Here is an 8,132-nt window from a genome sequence, read left to right on the forward strand (position 1 = left end):
TCTGGAATGTCACATAGTATCTGAGTTCTGACATAACTCTGAAACTTGGCACAGCTGGAATATGGGCTGTAACAGGTAGTGCTGCTATTTTATTTCCCTGTTTCCTTTAGAATGATTATTGCATTTTTACAGAGGTTAAAAACTTCCCTCGGCTTGTTTGCCTGTCCCACTGAAGCTTTATTTTATCAGTTGTATCTTTTTTTTCTTATTATTTTAAAATAAAATTTTCACTATTCCTGATTTTCTCTGCCTAAGAAGTCCTCTATTCTAGCTGCATTCCCAGATGTACATTTTTCGTCTGCTCTGGCCTCCTGTGCCCCTGCATTCATCTCCGACCAGAAAAGGGAGCTCTCGACAGAGTCTGTGCTCTCATGTGCCATCATAGTCAGAGTTGATTGGTGAATAGAGCAATAATTTCCCCTGAGCATATTTTTTTGACCCCACTACAGGTTTTCCCCTGCACACATCTTCCTCATGCATTTTGCATGAATGCAGAGAAGGATTCACACTGCTGCTTGGTCTGAGTGAGTGTTAAAGCCTCTTGTCATTGCTTGCAGGAATGCAATTGTAACCTGCTTTACTTCCACGAGACGCTGGGAGCAGAAGCTGTTGCGCAGATGAAAGCAGTTTTCCACACTCTGGCTCACTGCACTTTTTCTTATTTCTCTTTCCATTCCCCATGCACGTGTCACACTTTGCATGAGGCCTCACACTGTAATTGCCATCATTTTGCATATGTTCATGACAAGAGTGCAATAAAACTCTAAACTGTTCATTGTAAACAAATAAAAATACACTCCCTTTCCTAAGAAGCATTTATAAACACCTTGAGAAAGGCAAGTGCAGTAGTTCTTTGTTGGCTTTTCTAGCCTGCTCGTGCTCCTAGGCATACTCCACTCCCAAGATTTGCCCAAGATTTGTGAAGCCAGGAGCTGCCTCTCTGAGCTGGCGTGGTGGCCCCAGGGGATACAGGGGTGCCTGGAAGCTGTTATCCATCCCTATTGCGGTCAGTACCCAGTGTTTCTCTGGAGGACAGTTTCCTACTTCTATATGACACACACGATGGGCAAGATGAAACTGCCTCCTCATACATGCCAGGAGGTGACTTCTGTATTTCACATGATTCGTATCCTAAAAATGCACAGATAGTGACCAGTATGCCATCATTAACGCTGAAGAAAAATCAGACAGCGGTCGGACAGTTTTATTGCAAGGAATTTTAATTGCTCAACCTAGCAAAAGACTTTAAACAGATATAATGAAAAAAGAGGGAGAGAGAATGCAGAGACTTTCATTTAACAGATGTATTTTGTAGTGATAGGACGAAGGGTAATGGTTTTAAACTAAAAGAGGGGAGATTTAGATTAGATATGAAGAAATTCTTTGCTGTGAGGGTGGTGAGACCCTGGCCCAGGTTGCTCAGAGAAGCTGTGGCTGCCCCCTCCCTGGCAGTGGTCAAGGCCAGGTTGGATGGGGCTTGGAGCAACCTGGTCTAGTGGAAGGTGTCCCTGTCTGTGGCAGGGGGGTTGGAACTAGATGAGCTTTAAGGTCCCTTCCAACTCAAACCATTCTATGATGATTCTGTGATTTTCTTGAAGTAACGATTTTACTTGAAATTGAACTTGAGTTCTACCTCGTTTATCCCGGTTCAATCAGACCAAGTCAACCTGTGTAGTTTCACTCGCCCTGTGTTCGCCAGGCCTGGAGGGGCAGCGCGGGGCTGCGGGACCCTCTGCGGGGAAGTGCCCGGGTCTCCATCAACCCCCCCACGCGTGGGGGCGGGCAGGCAGCGGGCTCCCCCGGCGGCACGCGCTGCCCGCACCCCTCCCGCTCCATCTGCCGGCAGCGGCTGCGAACTGCCTCCTGCCTTCACCTGCTGCCGGCAGGCTCCGACCCCAGCCCGGACCCTCCCCACTCGGATTCCCCCCACGGGGTACAAACCACGCACACGGTGCCCCCCCTGCACGGCCGCCCCACGCTGCACCCACTCCCCGCCAACTTTCTCCCCGCACCGTCCCCATCCCCATCCCCGCTCCCCGCTTCCCCGCCCCTGGCAGCGCGGGGGGACAGAAGCGGCGGGACGGCGGGGCGGCGCGGGAGAGGGAAGGTCTACCCACGAAGGGGGGGCAGGGGGGCCGCCCCACGGAACGCCACCGCCCCCCGCACGCGTGCCCGCTTGTGTCCCCCGCGGCCGCTCCACGCGGCGGGGCGGAGCGGGGCCGTGACGCGGCGGCGGCGGGGCTATAAAGCACCTGCCAGGCGCCCGCCGGCTCCAGAGGCATCGCGGCGGCTCCCGCTACAGCACCGCACGGAGAAGCAGCGAGAGAGCCGGGAGGGAAAAAAAAGAAAAAGGAGGAAAAAAAGGAGGAAAAATCCCCCCCAAAGCCTCCAACTCTCTCCAGCCATCCCAGCCCCACGCCTGCGAGACCCGCGCCATGCCCAGCCACCCCGCCGGCGCCGTGCTGCTGGTGCTCGCCCTCTGCGCCCTCCTGGAAGATGGTGAGCCCCGGGCTGGAGGGGGCTCGGCACACCGGGGGTGCCTGCTTTGGCGGGGGGACCCATCTGAGCCACCTCGGCTGGGGGAGTGGGGCTGCGTGGGGTGCCGGAAGGTGCGCAGGGTCTGTCCAGAGGCTGGCTGTGGGGTGGGGGTTGTTGCAGGGTGGTTTTGCCGTGCCCTTGCTGCGGGGGTAGCCTCTGCAGCTGCCAGGGTTATGCCAGTCCTTTACGAGCCTCATCGGCGAGGCTGCACCTCCTGTAAAACTGCCTGGACATTGAAATCGCCGTAGTCCTTACCGGAGGTGTAACTGCAGAGGTGACATACCGACGCTGCACCGAGCCTGCAACTCATCCCTTGCTCCTTCTGCTGCAGGTACGGGCCATCCTCCGCTGGAGTCCCACCTGGACGCAGCCAGCGCTGCGCACCCGCGGAGCAAGCGCTGTTCCTGCAACAGCTGGCTGGATAAGGAATGCATTTACTTCTGTCACCTGGATATCATCTGGGTCAACACACCTGGGTAAGCATGAACGTGGGGAGGGTGGCTCTCTTGATGAGGAGGTGACTGTGCTTTCTAATGGAGAATGGGGTTAGGTTAGAGGAAGGTGAGAAAGGGTCCCGGTGCTGTGAGGCTCTTGTAGCACCTGCTCTGGAGAGCATTGCAAGTCCAGTCCTTCCCACCATGCAGAAAGGGGCAAGCTGTGCTTCTGCTCAGGAGTTTCAGCATAACCCACAGGGGAGGCGGGTGAAAGCCCAGGGTGCTGCCTCCTCATGGGTTCATCTTTTTCTGAGATTTGCACCTCCGCAAGCCAAAAGCAACACCAAGATGTTGTAGCTGCAAGTCAGAAAGTTACTCTACCCGCTTGTGAACTGTAACCCTGACTGCTGCCTGCCACTATTGTTAATGAGACAGTGGTGGGCTGGCACTAAAGTCCTGTGGCTGCCAAGTCCTGCCCTCAAGAATGCTAAAGCAGCTTTCCGAGCAGTTTCAGACCAATGGCCATCACACTGTAGCAAAACACATGTACTCAGGTGTGGTTATAATCATGCTTGCTAACATGCAATTACAACTCACTGCTTGCTCAGAGAATAGTTGCAGTCGCTGCCAATCCTAAACCCTCTGGGAGAGTAGATTGCGATCAAAGATGGAGCGGGAATGTGCTAACAGCTCTGAAAGCATGCTGTGATCAGAAGAACCTGTTATGGCCCCAAGACATCTTGATTCGTACTATGTCCTGTGTATTAAATCCTACGGGGAGGGGGAAGGGAACGCCCTGACATCTCTGTGCTTGAGAAACTCTCTGCTTGCTGCTGGTGGGGCTGGTGGACTGGGGCAAACACGCTCCTTGTGCGCTTTGCCACCCAGATGAACTGCCAGCTCGCCCAGCCCATGTGGCGACCCTTGCACGGGTGCCTGGGCTGCTACAAGGAGAGAAAATTCCACTTGCAACCCAGCACATATTGGCATGGCAATCTCCCTGGGAGGGGTAGGGTGGGGAAAACAGTAGGTGGGAGAGGACCTGGAGTTTAAAGGCTTAGACATATCGGTGACCTTTTCACCTTATGTCTATAGATGAGGTTTTTATTATCCCGACACTGGCTTGGCTGCCTCCCAGGACTGTGTTATAAACCTGTTGGCTAATAAAAAGTTAGTTGCATTGCTGATTTCTTTTGTTTTTAACAGACACACCGCTCCCTATGGCTTGGGAAGCCCGCCAAGGCGGCGCAAGAGATCGCTCAGCAGGTGCGAGTGCTCGTACTCGAGGGACAGCATCTGTGCCGCCTTCTGCCAGGAGAAGCCTGGGTAAGTCAGGGGGGTCCTGGGGATGTCCCTGGGGGCTGCTCAGCGAGGGTGCAAGCAGACAGAAGAAGCTTAGGAGCTGGAGTAACTCTACAGCCTCCCTGGGGAAGGCTGCGCAGCTCTTTGCAAACAGCTGGAACTTGTCTAGTGGCTTTCATACCCCTCCCAAGAGGCCCTGGCAAAGTGTCACTAGGGTGTTTTTGTTGTACAATAGTCTCTTTACTAGCTGATATGAAGCAATGTTACCTCCATCCCTCCTGCTGCCAGGAGGCTGAGGAAGTGCTGGGTGCGCTGGTGGGAAGGGAGGAGCTGGCAGCATGCTGGGAGAGGGACAAGCAGAGGGTGTGAGGCTTTGGGACACCAGTGTCTTCTGCATGGCTCAGGTGGGAGAGGCTGCAGGAGAATAGGACTGCTGAGAGCTGGGACTTGGAAGTCAAATGTCGCTTTTTATAGTGCGCGTGGGCTCTCAGTTGTCTTGCTTCAGCCAGTGGTATAGGAGTGCTTACACTGTGGGGAGCAAAGTCACTGTAGAGATCTGTCATTAATTTCATACCAAGGCAATAGTTAAAATCCCCAATGATTAAACATGTCTGTGAATCAGGCGAGGATAGAAGAGGATAGAAGTAAATCTGAGCTATAAATAGCTCTCAAATAGATGCAATTAACCATTCAAGAACACGAATTCAACTGTCTCAGTCTGTCACTGATGATGTTAGAGCAACACTCCCCCTGGTACTTACCATAGCATGGCTGGATACGAGTGCTTCATGCATCTCTCCTCTTGCTCATTAGGTACCTCCAGAATCTGAAGCTCCCAGTGAGTTCTGGAGCATCAATGAAGTCTCCGCAAAGTGGTGGTGCAAGGCCTTCCCATCACAGCCTGCTGAGAGCTCTCAGGTGAGCATGCCACTTAAACCTGCTCTGAACTTCCCTCATGAGCACTCTGCTGTTGTGACCCCAGACTGCAGTTGCCGTTTGGATTTGATCTGACTCCCCCCTCTTGTCTCCCTTTAAATGAGTAGACTTGACTATTTCTGCTCTCTGCAGAACTGAAGGCTAACAGCTGAGGGAACCAGGGTTGCTTGTATCCTTCCAAAACTAGAGGAATATTACATAAAATGTAATTCTTGATTGGAGTGGGAAGTTGCTCTGATATGGGACAGGCAAATGGATGATGCACAACAAGGAGGAGAGGGACGGCATCGTGTAGGAAAATGATTGATTGGGCAGCAGCTTTGGACCAAAGGAAGTAGCTTTTCTCACATCACATCAGTGAGTTGTGGAACTCACTGCTGGAAGAAACTGTGGGCTCCAGGAGTGTAAATGAGTTAAAGGGAGTTGTGACAGTTAAATCAGATGCAATGGGAACAATTTCTGAAAGGCAGATCTGAGGAAGCATCACTTGAGTCATGCCCTGCTGCAGAACTCCTTGAACCCTCTACCACTGGCCACTGGTGGAAAGGGGATAGGGGGCTAGATGGATCTCTGCTGTGGTTTAATGCAGCTGCAGCTAGAAATTGCACCTCTTCCTTCCCCCGTCTTCTGCCTCAAAAAAAACTTCGCGAGAAGTAGATAAATATAATACAGGCTGTTGCTGAGCGGTAGGAAAATGGACTGGAGAATGAATGTCATGTCTCTTCTGTTTACAGGGATCTTGCCGTCTCCAGTCTGCGGTTCGGCAAGCATCATCACCATTCTCAGAGGAACGCACAGCCAACAGTTTTGCCTTGGAAGAAAAACATCTGGAAGAAGAAGAGATAAGAAGCAGGTGCATACCAAGTTCACCAGAAGAATTTGGAGTCCTGTGGATGCCACTAACTCCGCTGTCGGTAGTTAGAGCTGAAGGAAAGGCCATAAGTGGAAGGGGGAAGAAGTGGAAGTCTCCATGCTCCTGTTGCGTGAACCAGTACTGCATACACTCCAGAGACTGTTGTAAAGGGAAAACTCTCTCTCTATACAGTCATAGATGTGTCGTGGAGCTGAATTGTGCCTTTTTGGATCAGACAAGGGTCTTGCTGGTAGAGTACTAGCTTAACTCTGCATGGAAGTCCTAGGCAGAGGGTTAGCCCACGCTGGGCGGTTGAATCACTACAAACCAGACGGCTCTGTGCAGTTCTGGACCTGGCAGCACTGAGCCCATATCACTGGCCTGGTCTGCTCTGCCTTTGAGCAATGTTTGAGCATGGTTCCAGCTTGGCCCCATCCAGAGGTGGTTTGGCAGGGATAAACTGCCTCCAGCGTGACCTGCCTGAGCCCACCTTCGCACTTTTTTTTCTCTTACTTGTCAGACGGTGCGATGTGCGTGTGAATGAGACTCCCACAGTAAAACAGCTCCCATTTTTTTTATTAAAAGAATATATATCATCTAGAAGCCTGAAAGCCAGCTGAGTAGTCAGTGGCATTCTTTGGCTGAGAAATTCACTGAAGGGCCGTCCTTAAGTGTTTAAGTGGAGGATAGTTTGCTTACCCCGGAGCTTGCATGAAATCCAAGCATGACCCCTGCCACCAGGCACAGCAGCAGCAGGGATGGGGAGGCTGAAGTGGAGCCATAATTCTGCAGGAGCCCTGTGCATGCGGCCCCACGTAGCCTGGGGGAGGGAGCCCCACTGGGTCCGAGGTGGAGCCGAGCTGCTAGTTTGGATGAGTTCAGTGCTGTGAATCTGTCTCATCTCCTCAGACACACCCTTAGCAGGGTAGAGCACTTCCAGCTCTTAACCTAACATCCCAGCTTTCTTTCAGCTCTGCCTGAGAGGAAAGGCTAGGGGCAGAGAAGATGGGTGGTGGGAAGATAGCACGCAAAGGCTTGCTTGCTGCTTTGCTTAGATCAGGTCTCTGAGTTGGACTCTGTATTAAATAAATGACCAGTATATATGGATAGCATGTCACTATGAGAAGTGTAACCTGAATAGATAATACATTAGGCAAGGGGCAGCCAGGTGGGATTGATGTGGAGAAAAGGATTGCTAAGAGAGCAGAGCACTCTCTGCATGGCTTTAGAAGAAAGGCTTGGATTTAAACTCATGCCTGAATCACTGCTGCTTCCCCATGCTTGGAGCAGCACAGAGCTGCTGGCCCAGAGGAGGGAAGGAGTAATTTGGAAAAGACACTGAGCCCAGGACCTAGAAACCAATCTCGTAGGCAAACACAATCTCAAGGCTCTGGAGCTGTATCACAAATGCACTTTTGTTTGCCTGGGCAGATTTACTTCTAATATAAATTGTGGCTGCAGCTGTCATCTGGTTTGTGCAGATAAATAAGTGCTCTCATGGAACCACTGTTGGGTCCCCCTTGCTGCCCAATCCAGTATTACACATGAGCATTTAAAAAGGCTGCTTGAAGTTGGTGGTGGACCAAAATCTGTGGCTGTTGCAAGTGTAGTCCCATTGGACGTACGAAATAATTCCTTGATTTTGCTTTATGCCCTAGAGGGGGGAAAAATGAGACCAATTGATTGTATTGTAAATGAAACAGCAGGTTAATCATTTGGTCCCCAAAGATGCAGAGAAACTTTTTTATATTTGACCTTCTGAAGGTTTGAGTCGTTCTAAAAAAAAAATCCTGAAAGGGTTTGTTCCAGAGGAAACTTTGCACATGGTTTAATGTGAGCCTAGTAATTTAAAATAAAACTACTGCTGTAAAGTACTATGTATATCTCCTTGTGTGTATAATGTCTCATCTTTAAGTGACTTATTGCACACATACCATATGTAGCATCCTGAAATCTGTATATTTATTTAAGTCTATTGATTTTTTTTAGACAGTAATTTGCAAAATTTAATTTGTAATAAATAATGACAAAAGTCTATACCATTTTTCTTCCATATTTGATGGCTGGGT

General features: G+C 50.8%; 1 protein-coding gene across 1 annotated transcript; it reads left to right on the forward strand.

Moving 5' to 3' along the window:
* Positions 1 to 2,315: 2,315 nt before the first annotated feature.
* On the forward strand, positions 2,316 to 6,966 carry EDN2 (endothelin 2). Its single transcript, XM_068417991.1, has 5 exons — positions 2,316 to 2,499; positions 2,870 to 3,014; positions 4,179 to 4,298; positions 5,088 to 5,192; positions 5,945 to 6,966. The coding sequence occupies exons 1-5, from the start codon at positions 2,436 to 2,438 to the stop codon at positions 6,054 to 6,056; spliced, it is 546 nt and encodes a 181-aa protein (XP_068274092.1). The 5' UTR covers positions 2,316 to 2,435; the 3' UTR covers positions 6,057 to 6,966.
* The last annotated feature ends 1,166 nt before the right edge of the window (positions 6,967 to 8,132 follow it).

This window comes from Nyctibius grandis, chromosome 24 (assembly GCF_013368605.1).
Source record: "Nyctibius grandis isolate bNycGra1 chromosome 24, bNycGra1.pri, whole genome shotgun sequence".
Classification (NCBI taxonomy): Eukaryota; Metazoa; Chordata; class Aves; order Nyctibiiformes; family Nyctibiidae; genus Nyctibius; species Nyctibius grandis.

Coding starts and splice junctions, on each gene's coding strand:
- EDN2 (XM_068417991.1), top strand. CDS start 2,436: ATGCCCAGCCACCCCGCCGGCGCCGTGCTGCTGGTGCTCGCCCTCTGC. Junction 3,015..4,178: donor ATCTGGGTCAACACACCTGG/GTAAGCATGAAC, acceptor TGTTTTTAACAG/ACACACCGCTCCCTATGGCT. Junction 4,299..5,087: donor TTCTGCCAGGAGAAGCCTGG/GTAAGTCAGGGG, acceptor CTTGCTCATTAG/GTACCTCCAGAATCTGAAGC.